At 45.0% G+C, this 14110-nt stretch overlaps 1 protein-coding gene across 1 annotated transcript in view; it reads right to left on the bottom strand.

Moving 5' to 3' along the window:
• anapc1 (anaphase promoting complex subunit 1) overlaps positions 1-14110 on the bottom strand; it is a 107067-nt gene that overhangs the window by 19615 nt on the left and 73342 nt on the right. The window contains 7 exon segments of the mRNA XM_055636195.1: positions 1029-1222; positions 4276-4329; positions 4473-4563; positions 7483-7559; positions 8260-8334; positions 9056-9134; positions 10540-10622. Of these exon segments, the coding sequence (XP_055492170.1) occupies positions 1029-1222; positions 4276-4329; positions 4473-4563; positions 7483-7559; positions 8260-8334; positions 9056-9134; positions 10540-10622 (653 nt within the window).

A 14110-nucleotide genomic window follows, 5' to 3' on the forward strand; every position in this document is an offset into this window, starting at 1 on the left:
TTCTGGTAATAGCATACTAACTTTGTTTCCCCTTCCCTCCGACCTGCTCATTTTTTTTCTATTGCTTTCTATTTTTAATGACAGATTTAAATCATTTTGCTTCGATCTTTGCCCTACATCTCAATCACTTACCTAACCTACCAACCAACCTTAGCATTGCAGAGAGGAAGAGTATAGTATCATGTGTACCAAAAGACCTCACATTGAGTACAGCCACTCGTGAACTTCTACAGGCGTGCGGTAGACAGCATGTTGACTGTTTGCAACATGGCCTGGCTGGAACACCAGGAAGGAAGGAGATTACAGACAGCGGGAGACACTTCCCAGTCCATCACGGGTACTAACCTCCCCACTATCGAAAGGATCTGGAGAAGTTGCTGCCTGTAAAGAGCAACCAGCATCATGAAATACCACACCACCCCAGCCACACTCATTTCACTCCTGCCATCTATCTACTCCAAGATGGTTGCCAAGCCAGACAGCTCCCTGCGCGCTGGGCACAGGATCTGCAATCGCTCATTGCAAACGCTCCACTCCTTTAAACCTCTACTCCAACAGCAGCATTTCTCACTTTATCTGCACATTGTGGACGGCTCGATTGTAATCATGTATAGTCTTTCCACTGACTGGTTAGAACGCGACAAAAAGCTTTTCACTGTATCACAGTACACATAAACTCAGTAACTAAACTAAACTGGGATAGCATTGGGGTCTGAAACTATGATCACCAACTTCAAGAACAGCATCTTCCCAACAACCATTAGCCCTTTAAATGCTACATCACAATCACGTCAACTATGGACCATCTTTGAGTGCATTGAGGACTCCGGATTTTTTTGGGGGGTTATTGAGGTTGTTTATTGAATTTTTTAAAAATATATTATCTTCGTAGTGTAATGTGTATACAGGCCTGTTATGCTGCTGCAAGTAAGAATTTCATTGTTCTGGTATGTTATGTTCATACATATGACAATTAAACACTCTGGATCTGGGTGATGTGGTGTGGAAGTAAAACAGTGCAAATGTACCTTCCACCTCCCAAGAAGAGGAGGCCAAGGGCCATGTGAGTGGCCATGTGGAAGCCATAATTCATCTCTCCTCCGGTCCGCTTGTGCATGAATCGACACAGCTGGAGGACCTTCAGGTTCCCAGTACCCGCCATCACCAGGGCAAGGGACAGCAGAACCACACTCAGACACGTCTCCAGGTTGTGGTGACCAGCCTGTCAGGTGTAAATGCAATCACACAGTCATACAGCACGGAAACTGGCCTTACGGCCCAACTCGTCCATGCCGACCAAGTCACCTCATCTAAGCAAGTTCAATTTAGTTTAGTTTAGTTTAGAGATACAGAGTGAAAACAGGCCCTTCGGCCCACTGGACCAGCGATCCCCATACACTAGTTCACACCAGCGGAGATTTGAGGTCTAAGATCCTCCCATTCCCAACTCCCTTCACCATAAGGCTGCAGTAATTCAAGAGGGTAGCTCACTACCATGTTCTTTCAAGGGAAGGCAATAAAATATGGTTTCATTCACCCACCGAGTCCGCACCGACCAGCGATCACCCGTATATTAGTTCTATCCTACACACTAGGGACAATTTACAGTCCCAATTAACCTGCAAACATGTACGTTTTGGAAAGTGGGAGGAAACCGGAGCACCCGTAGAAAATCCATGCAGTCACAGGCAAAACGGACAAACTCTGTGCAGGCAGCATCTGTAGTCAGGATCGAATCTGGGTCACTGTCTCTGTGAGGCGGCAACTTTACCGCGGCTCCACCGTGCCGCCCCATATTGCCTGTCTTTGACCCATGTCCTTCTTAACCTTTCTGAACCACTTGTGAAACCCAGTTCCAGTTTGTTCCCTCTTCTGCCCCCCTTCACCTCTGCTTTTGTTATTTCTAAATAGCAGCACGATTAGGCCGTGGATCATGTTGAGCCTCCTCTGTTACTAAATGGGTTCGTGCCAATCTGATCTAGGCCCTTTACTGATGGCACAGAAAGCCCAATGGGACAACGTTGGCTCCCAGCTAAGCAATCCAATCAGTTGTGTTCCCTTCCCCCTTGATTCCCTGCAGCTCTGGATCCTATTCACTGCTATCGCATCAACTCCCCTTTCAACTACGTTTGCCTTTGAATGCATTTAAATGAGAAATCGGAACAAAAGTGGGTGATACGACTCCTTAAATTGCTGCATCTTTCTCAAAGGTCATCGATGACCACAGAATTTCTGATAGTCTCAATGCCGTAAAAAAATAAATTGATCAAACTCAACAATAGATAGTGAGCATTAGATTAGAAAGTTCCAAAGATTTATAACCCTCCACGAAGAGAAATGTCTACAAATCTGACAGCCATATTCTGTGATTATGCTCCTTAGTTCCAGGTTTAGCAGAATGATTCAGGGCTGATGGATTTCAGCAGAAAAATAAATAAAAGGCAGGTTTGATAGTGCAATAAAGGCATGGCAGCTGTTGAAAACGTCAGGACAAGCTGTTTCCATGGAGAGCAGGGTCTTTCCCCAAAGGGCACACACTTAATGTGGTTCACGCTTTCAAAACAAAATGAAGGCATTCTGTGAAAAGAACTGCACCTTGTCACCCCGGGACCTCTGTTCAGATGCAGCCTAAGCTAACACTTAGTTTGGCTTAGAGGGCGGCACGGTGGCGCAGCGGTAGAGTTGCTGACTTACAGCACCAGAGATCCGGGTTCGATCCTGACTACGTGTGCAGTCATAGAAACATAGAAAATAGGTGCAGGAGTAGGCCATTCGGCCCTTCGAGCCTGCACCGCCATTCAATATGATCATGGCTGATCATACAACTCAGTATCCTGTACCTGCCTTCTCTCCATACCCCCTGATCCCTTTAGCCACAAGGGCCACATCTAACTGCCTCTTAAATATAGCCAATGAACTGGCCTCAACTACCCTCTGTGGCAGAGAATTCTACAGATTCACCACTCTCTGTGTAAAAAATGATTTTCTCATCTCGGTCCTAAAAGACTTCCCTCTTATCCTTAAACTGTGACCCCTAATTCTGGACTTCCCCAACATCGGGAATAATCTTCCTGCATCTAGCCTGTCCAACCCCTTAAGAATTTTGTACGTTTCTATAAGATCCCCCCTCAATCTTCTGAATTCTGGCGTGTACAAGCCGAGTCTATCCAGTCTTTCTTCATATGAAAGTCCTGCCATCCCAGTCTGTACAGAGTTTGTACCTTCTCCCTGTGACCTGCATGGGTTTCCTCCGGGAGCTGTGGTTTCTGCCCACACTCCAGACGTGCAGGTTTGTAGATTAATTGTCTTCTGTAAAATTGTAAATTGTCCCTTGTGTGTAGAACAGTGCAAGCGTACGGGGTGATCACCAGTCGGCGTGGACTCAGAGGGCCGAAGTGCCTGTTTCCATGCTGTATCTCAAAACTAAAACACTTTGTCGACATAGGAGGCCATTTGGACTTTAGAGATACAGCGTGGAAACAGGCCCTTCGGCCTACCGAGTTGGCCTACCCCAACCATCGATCACCCATTCGCACTAGTTCCATGCTATCCCACCTTCGCATCCACTCCCCACACACTAGGGACAACTTTTAGAAGCCAATTAACCTACAAACCTGCACGTCTTTGGAATGTGGGAGGAAACCGGAGAGCCCAGATAAAACCCACGCCGTCACAAGGAGAACATACACACTCCACACAGACAACACCCAAGGTAGAATAATAGAATAGTTTCTTTATTGTCATTGTAACATGAACCATGTACAACGAAATTTAAAAATGTCAGCCAGTTAGTGCACCATTCAAACATTTCTAAAAGCTAACGATACATACAAGATAAAATATTAAAAGATAAACAACTAAAATAAATATCATGAAAATAGCACGCATAAACACCCAACCCTCCATCCTTCTGTCGATTTCACAGTGTACCACAGTCCCTTAGTATGTATCGCCCCTGTGTTCCTTGGCGGCTACATTTAGTGCTTTTATAGCAGTGGGGTAAAAACTGTTTTTAAGTCTGTTTGTCTTTTAGGTCAGGATGGAACCCGGGTGTCTGGCACTGCGCAACAGTGGCTCTACCTGCTGCGCCACTAATCCGCACTTAGAGATCTAGAGGAAGAATCGCAATTGAAGCTGGATGTCAGACCTTTACCTCATGAAGCAAATGAAAATAAGAAGCCCGGTCGGTCACTTTCTCAGCCTTACAACAATGAATTAATCATAAAAGATGTGTGTGCCAGTGTTTGAGGGGATGGGATTGGGGATGGGACTTACCAGCACTGCCACAGGCGAAGACACAGACTCCAGGAACATCTTCACGTATTTATACTGGACGATAAAAACAAGAGTTAATAGGGTACAGCCATTTTGATGTCCTACTTGAAAACAGCAGCCAATAAGAAATGACAACGTGTTATGAATAATTCTTCCTTTTTAAAAAAATGTTTTTTTAATTACGTAGCTTTACCTACCAGACAATTGAAAGCTGCTGCATTGGAAGAGCCCGCAAATCGCAGGCCCATTGCCATACAGGCACCGGCTATAATGTTGGTGTGAGCTTGGCTACAAAAGAAAAATGGGAATAGTATGCAAAAAATTATTCAGGGGAATAGCACTCATTTATTCACATGCGGCTGACTCTTCATTACCCAGTAAAATGTAGACACAAGGAACTGCAGATGATGATTTGCAAAAGAAAAGTCACAAAGTGCCGGAGTAACTTTTGGGGTCAGGCAGCATCTCTACAGAACATGCTTCACACTAATAGTAATAGGGGAGGGGGGGGGAAGCTGAAAGACAGGTGACCAAAGCCCGGCAAGTGATAGGTGACACCTCATGTTGAGCGCTTCTTCTCTTCCTAATCGTGCAACCTTTTGTCTTCTTCCCAGCTGTGCTTTTGTTGTCTCATGAACGAAGTGGCAACACAGTGTAATTCTTTATCACAGTCTAGTAGAGTATTGCCATAGCCCCGATCCCCGATTATCAAATGTACAGTAATAACCTGCATGCAAGGGGCGACATGTTTTAGTCCCATTCCATTTCTGGCCTTTATCCAACTACATTCCAATCAAACTTTTCCCCCCCTCCTCTCCTGTATCTACCTATCACTTGCCGGGCTTTGTCCCGTCCCGCCCCTCCTCTCTTCCAGCTCTCCCCCCCCCCCCCCCCCCCCCTCCCTACTGCAACCAGTCTAAAGAAGGGTTCCGAGCCGAAACATCACCCATCCATGTTCTCCAGAGATGCTGCCTGACCCGCTGAGTTGCTCTTGCATTTTGTGCCTTCATTATCTAGGTTGATGACAAGGGAAAGTCTCTGAGGATAATGAGAAAAACAGAGAAAATTCAAAGCTTTGAAATTTGCCTCAGTGCTGGAGACAGGCTGTGGTGTCCTGTCGGTTGGGAGAGGGTGGAGGGTTTTCACATGAGCATTTAGAGGGTGACCTTTGGTGTCAGTTTTCAAATTTGCATTGGGGGTAAGTGGGATGGAGGTTGAAACTTACACTGTGGACAGTCAGCCAAGAGAGCGCAGTTAACTGGAAAACTGGCAAATCAGTTACTGGATACTTGAGAACTGACTACATCTTTCGTTAGAATGGACAATGGTTTGGGCTGGGTATGGGAGGTGCAATGACAATTCTGAAACATCTTCCTGGCTAACCTGCGGAAAGAACTTCAGTCTCCATGTCCTGCAAACTGATAAATCCTTCACTCAAGCACAATAGACGGTGATGAGAAAGATACAGAGTCTAATTCTCAGCAAAGTCCAATGTCCGCAATGGGGTGGATGAGAATCGAACTGTACGCTAGCTAAGATAGGGCTCTTAAAGATAGCGGAGTCAGGGGATATGGGGAGAAGGCAGGAACGGGGTAGACAATAGGTGCAGGAGTAGGCCATTCGGCCCTCCGAGCCAGCACCGCCATTCAATGTGATCATGGCTGATCATCCCCAATCAGTACCCCATTCTTGCCTTCTCCCCATATCCCCTGACTCCGCTATTTTTAAGAGCCCTATCTAGCTCTCTCTTGAATGCATCCAGAGAACCTGCCTCCACCGCCCTCTGAGGCAGAGAATTCCACTTTCTGTGAGTAAAAGTGTTTCCTCATCTCCGTTCTAAATGGCTCACTCCTTATTCTTAAACTGTGGCCCCTGGTTCTGGACTCCCCCAACATCGGGAACATGTTCCCTGCCTCTAGCGTGTCCAAACCCTTAACAATCTTATATGTTTCAATGAGATACCCTCTCATCCTTCTAAACTCCAGAGTGTACAAGCCCAGCTGCTCCATTCTCTCAGCATATGACAGTCCCGCCATCCCGGGAATTAACCTTGTAAACCTACGCTGCAATAGCAAGAATGTCCTTCCTCAAATTAGGGAATCAAAACTGCACACAATACTCCAGGTGTGGTCTCACTAGGGCCCTGTACAACTGCAGAAGGACCTCTTTGCTCCTATATTCGATTCCTCGTGTTATAAAGGCCAACGTACCATTCGCTTTTTTGGGGGTACTGATTGAGGACGATCAGCCATGATCACATTGAACGGTGGTGCTGGCTCGAAGGGCCATATGGCCTACTCCTGCACGTATTGTCCAATCGGAGGACAATTCAAAGCCTGATAATGGAGGGGAAGAAGCTGTTCCTGAGTTTAGTGGCAGGTGCTTTCAAACTTCTGTATCTTCTGGATGTTAGTTTTCTAATTTGCCTTGAGGTAAGTGTGACAGAAGCTGCGACGTATAATATCGACTGTAAGCCAAGGGAACATTGTTAACCAGCAAATTGATAAATCAGTTACCGATACTCGAGAATTAACTACTGGTACATATTTAGTTAGAATGGACGATGGTTTGGGCAGGGTGTTGAGAGGTGCAAGGACAATACCGAAACATCTTCCCGACTAACTTCTGCGGAAAGAGCTTCAGTCTCCACGTCCTGTAGCAACATTCATGGTGACGTGATAATTAAAATAAAAAATAGTCTGAAGTGGAAGTCAATGCCAGTAATCACCACTACAAACCTACTGGATTTTAGTGAAACTCATCTAGTTCAGTAGCGTCCTTCAGAAAATCAAATCTACCCTTACCTGGTCTGACTTGTATGTGACTGCAGATTCTACTAATGTGGTTGACTCTTTAATGCCTGAACAGCTCAGGAACAACTGGAGATGAACATTATAATTGTCAGAGATAGACACAAAAAGCTGGAGTAACTCAGCGGATCAGGCAGCATCTCTGGAGAAAAGGAATAGGTGACGTATCGCCTCAAGATTCTTCTTCAGATTCAATTGAGTCTCGACCTGAAACGTCACCAGTTCCTTTTCCCCAGAGATGCTGCCTGACCCGCTGCGTTACTCCAGCATTTTGTGTCTATCTTCGATATGAACCAGCATCTGCAGTTCCTTACTACACATTATAAATGCCGGCATTCTCAGTGACTAAACGAATGAGCAAGTCCCATGAAAGAGACAAGCCTAAAGATAAGCTCACCGCATGGTTTGTATGTCTACATCTTCTGGCGCTTGCCCGTCCACTGTGTTTAGTGATGTATTATTCTGCCTTACAATCTATAAAATACAAGTGCCATGTTGAAGAAATAGCTGGAGACACAAATAACACACTGTCAGCCCACAATTACATTTCTATACTTCATGGTTTCAGCACAGTGTCAGAAGACACTCTCTGATGTCTGATTAGACTTTAGACTTCAGAGATAAAGCACGGAAACAGGCCCTTCGGCCCACCGAGTCCATGCCGACCAGCTATCATCCCGTACAATGGCACTGTCCTACACACCAGGGACAATTTTACCATTTTTTTCCAAAGCCAATTATCCCACAAACCTGCTCGTCTTTGGAGTGTGGGAGGAAACCAAAGCACCAGTTTCACACGGTCACTGGGAGAACGTACAAACTCTGTACAGACAGCACCAGTAGTCAGGATCGAAACCAGGTGTTTTGCACTATAAAGCTGCAACCGCACCACTGCACCACTCATGCATCCACCCTTTTTGTATTTGAATTAAGCATCATGGAAACAGGCCCTTCGGCCCACCGACCATCGATCCGCCCGTTCACACTAGTTCTGTGTTATCCCACATTCTCATCCACTCCCTACACACTAGGAGTATGTCAAACAACAGACTGGAAATCTTTATAAAGTTCACACCAGTGGAGATTTGAAATGGTATTAAATTCTCCTTAAAAAGTGCTGGGATAAAATAGGTGGAAGTGAAATGAAAGAATATTAGACGACAAAAGCACTTACTGTGGGTACGTTGCTATTAATCCATGCTGGGCTTGGCTTTATTTCATCCCACATGATTAATCCTCTTGCTAAAGTCTAAGGAAAGAAGCACAAACACACTATGTTCAGCAAAACAATGAGATATTTCCATATTACACAACAAAAAAGCGTTTCACTGGCACACAACAGTAATTAGGGGCGGCACAGTGGCGTTTTCTCCATGCGCTCCAGGTTCCTCCCACATTCCAAAGGCATGTAGATTTATAATTGGCTTCTGTAAATTTCCCCTAGTGTGTAGGATGTGAAACTGGGACAACATAGAATTAATGTATCAGGTGATCGATGGTCAGCGTGTACTCAGTGGGCTGAAGGGCCTGTTCCCATGCTGTATCTCTAAAATAAACTAAAGTAACAAACGAATTTCTCCTGTTAGATTTCAGAAAAAAAGCACTATCACAAGAATCCGCTTCTTCATGGTTCCTGCCTCAACTACCTCCTCTGGTAGCTCATTCCATACAGCCACCAATCTGTGTGTGAACCGGTTACCCTCTCAGGTTCCTATTAAATCTTTCCTCCCTCTGGTACTCGATTCCCCTACTCTGGGCAAGAAACTCTGCATTCACCTGATCTAGTCCTCTCATGATTTTGTACATCTCTATAAGATCACCCCTTTATCTTCCTGCACTCCAATGAATAGAGCTAGCCTGCTCAACCTCTCTCTATAGCTCAGGGCACCAAAACCCGGCAACATCCTGGTAAATTTTCTCTACGCCCATTCCAGCTTGACAGGGGGCTGCAACTCAACGTCATTACTCACCCGCATAAGAAGAAATTCGGGCTTCACAAAGTCCAGCAAGTACTGAGTGTCTGGAGCTCGAAGCCAATCTGCAATAGACCTGTGTAACATAAAAGATGGGTCCCTTATTCCATGGCACGTATCACAAAAGCAACCACAGAGGTGACATTTTTCAAAAGTACATAAGGTAATTTGCCAGGATTTATCTTGATGTCAAAGAAACATGGAACTGCAGATGCTAGTTTACACAAAAGGACACAAAGTGCTGGAGTGACAAAGCGGGGGTGAGGCAGCATCTCTGGATAACATCGATAGGTGATGATTCAGGTTGGGACAATCCTTCAGACTGATGCCATAGACCAAGGGGTGGCAGCGGTAGAGTTGCTGCCTTACAGTGCCACAGAACGGGTTTGATCCTGTCTACGGGTGCTGTCTGTACAGTTTGTACTGCAATCACGTGGGTTTTCTCCGGGAGCTCTGGTTTCCTCCCACACTCCAGGTTTGTAGGTTAATTGGCTTCAGTAAATTGTAAATTATCCCTAGTGTGTAAGATAGTGCTAGCATACGTTGTGATCGCTGATTGGTGCAGATTCAGTAGGGTAAAGGGTCCGTTTCCACACTGTATCTCTAAAGTACAGTAAAAAAAAATCAGTCTGAAGTGTCTCAATCCATAAAATCACCTATCTATGTTCTCCATAGATGCTGCCTAGCCTGCTGAGTTACAGTGCCCTCTATAATGTTTGGGACAAAGACCCATCATTTATTTATTTGCTGCCTCTGAACTCCACAATTTGAGATTTGTAACAGAAAAAGTCACATGTGGTTAAAGTGCACATTGTCAGATTTTATTAAAGGGTATTTTTATACATTTTGGATTCACCATGTAGAAATTATGGCTGTGTTTATACATACCCCCCCATTTCAGGGCACCATAATGTTTGGGACACATGGCTTCACGGGTGGCCAAGTCAATCACCTGATCTGAACCCAATTGAGCATGCCTTTTATATGCTGAATAGAAAACTTAAAGGGACTAACCCCCCCCCAAAACAAGCATAAGCGTAAGATGGCTGTAATACAGGCCTGGGAGAGCATCACCAGAGAGGACACCCAGCAACTGGTGATGTCCATGAATCGCAAACTTCAAGCAGTCAATGCATGCAAAGGATATGCAACAAAATACTAAACATGACTACTTTCATTTATCTGACATTGCTGTGTCCCAAACATTATGGTGCCCTGAAATGAGGGAACTATGTATAAACCCTGCTGTAATTTCTACACGGTGAAACCAAAATGTATAAAAATGGCCTTTATTAAAATCTGACATTGTGCACTTTAACCACATGTGATTTTTTTTCTATTACAAATCTCAAATTGTGGAGTACAGAGGCAAATAAATAAATGATGGGTCTTTGTCCCAAACATTATGGAGGGCACTGTACACCAGCACCTAGTGTCCTACAGTCTACTTACAGTCTCATGTTACCTGTTCTACACCGTACCTGTTGTTTGTTTTCAAATAGAGTAAGGCTAATGCCAGAGTGGCTCCAGGACATGTAACATCCACATTCACAGTGTCGCCTTCCTGTCGCAGAGCAGAATTACAATCAGATTTTAAAGAAGAAACAATGAAAACAAGATGTAGCCGCGAGGAACTGCAGATGCTGGATCACCAAAAAAAAAGACACAAAATGCTGGAGTAACTCAGCGTTGACTTAACTCAACTCATCAGCGCAACTCAACTCACCAAAGTTCTCCAGGGATACTCTTTGGCCTGGCGTGCACTTAGTGACCGTCTCACCGAACATTTGCCCTCGGTCTGCCAAGACCAACGGGATCTCTCGACTGCCAAACAATTTAACTCCCCTTCCCATTATCAGATTGACCTTTCTGCCCTGGGCCTCCTCCATTGCCAGAGCGAGGCTCAGCACACAAACTGGAGGAACAGCACTGCAAATATGAACATTGAGATCTCCAATTTTAAGTAACGACATAACCTTCCCTCTATCCCTTCGTTTCCCCAACTCCCCTGTACCCCACCTGGACATACACCCCAACCCCTCCACCTCCCTCTAGCTTCACAATTCACAACTCTACTGGTTTTTCAACACTGGCCTATGTTCAACATCATGTCCCCTCACCTGTATCAACTTATTACCTGTAAGAAAGAACTGCAGATGCTGGTTTAAATCGAAGGTAGACACAAAATGCTGGAGTAACTCAGCGGGTGAGGCAGCATCTCCGGACAATGCTCCAGAGATGCTGCCTCAACCGCTGAGTTACTTCAGCATTTGATGTCTACCTTCAACTTATTACCTGCCAGGCTTTGTCCTGTCCCTCCAATCCTCCAGCTTCCCCCCACCCCCCCCCCCACACACACATGAGTCTGAAGAAGGACCTGATCCGAAACGTCACCTCTCCATGTTCTGCACAGATGCTGCCTGACCCGCTGCGTTTATCTGGCACTTTGTGTCTTTTTTTTTAAACGATGGAAACAAATTCTATTTCCAGTACAACAATCCATACATATCTCCAACAGTAAATGTCAAATATTCAAATTTTTAAAAGATTGCATGGCCAAAGAGAAAATTACAACCACATTATGTTTTGTGAATAATGCTAAACATTCACGAGGTCAGTTACAATTAGAATCCTCGGCCTTGGTTTTGAGCTCTCTTTGGGGTGGCACGGTGGCACAGCGGTAGAGTTGCTGCCTTACAGCGCCAGACCTGGGTTCGATCCTGACTACGGGTGTTGTCTGAACGAATTTTGTACGTTCTCCCTGTGAACACGTTGGTTTTCTCCGGGTGCTCCGGTTTCCTCCCACACTCCAAAGATGTGCAGGTTTGTAGGTTAATTGGCTTTGGTAAAAATTGTTAATTGTCCCTCGTGAGTAGGATAGTGCTAGTGTATGAGGATCGCTGGTCAGCGTGGACTTGGTGGGCCGAATGGCCTGTTTCTGCACTGTATCTCTAAATTAAGCCAAACTCTTCACATCTTAGCAACATTATTGATAGAGAAGAAGTGAAACAGATTCATAAAGATAACTGGCTGAGGCTTTTCAGCGACAAAATAAAAGCTGAGTAACAAGGACTCACACTATTATGACAAAAATGTTTACCAATGCCAGAAGTAGGCTTTTGACGAGGTAAACCCCCAAAAAATGTTGGAAAATTTGCAGATATATAGCGAATAGCATAAGGCCTGAATAGAGTGAAGTGGAGAGGATATATCCACTACTGGGAAAGTTTCAGACCAGAGGGCATAACCTCGGAATAAAAGGTTACCTAATTTCTATGTTTCTATGTCAGAGGGTGGTGAATCTGTGGAATTCAATGGAAGACATTGGGTATTTTTGAAGAGGCGGGCCGAAGGGCCTGTTTCTGCGCTGTATCCCTAAAGTAACCTCTTCACATCAGCAACATTATTGGCAGAGAGGATGTGAAACAGGTTGACAGGTTCTTGATTAGTAAGTGTGTCAAAGGTTACAGGGAGAAGGCAGGTGAATAGGGTTGAGGGGGAAAATAAATCAGCCATGATTGAATGGTGGAGTAGAAGCGATGGGCTGAATGGCCTAAACCCGCTCCTATGCCTTATGAACATGAACATATAACTAAAATATCAAAGGGGAGGGAGGTGGTTAGAAAAAGTTATTTTTTAAATGTATTTTTTCAAGCATTTCTTATCTTAGAATGGCAGACACAAACTTAAAGGAGATAGATAGAAATTCGAAAATTAAACAATTATATTGGGAAAGGGCAAGGGAATATATCGAACAAAGTATATAAATAACACTTATGAAAGCCAGCATATACTTGATGGGCTGAATGGCCTCCATCATACCATGATGGTTTGATGATGTTCATTATTTATTCATTGTAGGTGGAAGCGTGGACCATAACGTTTTGGCGTGGCGTAGTGGCACAACTATTGGAGCTGCTACCACACGGTGCCGGAGTCTTGCATTCAGCCCTGACTTTGGATACGCTCCAAGAGTAGTTTGCAAGTTCTCTCTGCGACTGCGTGGATTTCATTTTGGAGCTTCGAAAGACATACAGTTTCGGAGGTTAATTGTCTGCAATAAGATTTCTCCCGGCACGTAGTTCATCAGTTATAGGAGCAGACCGAGGCCATTCGGCCCATCGTGTCTATTCCGTGTAGATGAGTGGTCGAATCTGGGGAGATTTGATGAGAACATGGGCCAGAACAAAATGTGATCAAGGCGACATAAGGAACTGCAGATACCAGAGTCTTGAAGAAAAACACAAAGTGGTGGAGCATCTCAGCGGGTCAGGCAGCATCAGTGGAGGGAATGGACAGGCAAAGTTTTGTTTGGGAATCTTCTTCAGAACGAGACAATAGACAATAGGTGCAGGAGTAGGCCATTCGGCCCTTCGAGCCAGCACCGCCATTCAATGTGATCATGGCTGATCATCCCCAATCAGTGCCCCGTTCCTGCCTTCTCCCCATATCCCCTGACTCCGCCATTTTTAAGAGCCCTATCTAGCTCTCTCTTGAAAGTATCCAGAGAACCCGCCTCCACCTCTAAGGCAGAGAATTCCAAAGACTCACCACTCTCTGTGAGAAAAAGTGTTTCCTCGTCTCCATTCTATGACATAAATGGCTTACTCCTTATTTTTGAACTGTGGCCCCTGGTTCTGGACTCCCCCAACATCGGGAACATGTTTCCCGCCTCTAGCGTGTCCAAACTCTTAACTATCTTATATGTTTCAATGAGATCCCCTCTCATTCTTCTAAACTCCAGAGTCTACAAGCCCAGCTGCTCCATTCTCTTAGCATAAGACAGTCCCGCCAACCTGGGAATTAACCTTGTAAACCTACGCTGCACTTCCTCGATAGCAAGAATGTCGTTCCTCAAAATTAGGGGACCAAAACTGCACACAATACTCCAGGTGTGGTCTCACAAGGGCTTTGTACAACTGCAGAACCTCTTTGCTCCTATATTCGCTGGGATTCATGTTGGATAAGTGCAAATGGCGATCGATGGTCGGCATGGATTCGGTCGGTGGAAGGGCCTGTTTGCGTGCTATGTTTCTCTGCCAGTCGGGCTTT

This window comes from Leucoraja erinacea, chromosome 5 (assembly GCF_028641065.1).
Source record: "Leucoraja erinacea ecotype New England chromosome 5, Leri_hhj_1, whole genome shotgun sequence".
Lineage (NCBI taxonomy): Eukaryota > Metazoa > Chordata > Chondrichthyes > Rajiformes > Rajidae > Leucoraja > Leucoraja erinaceus.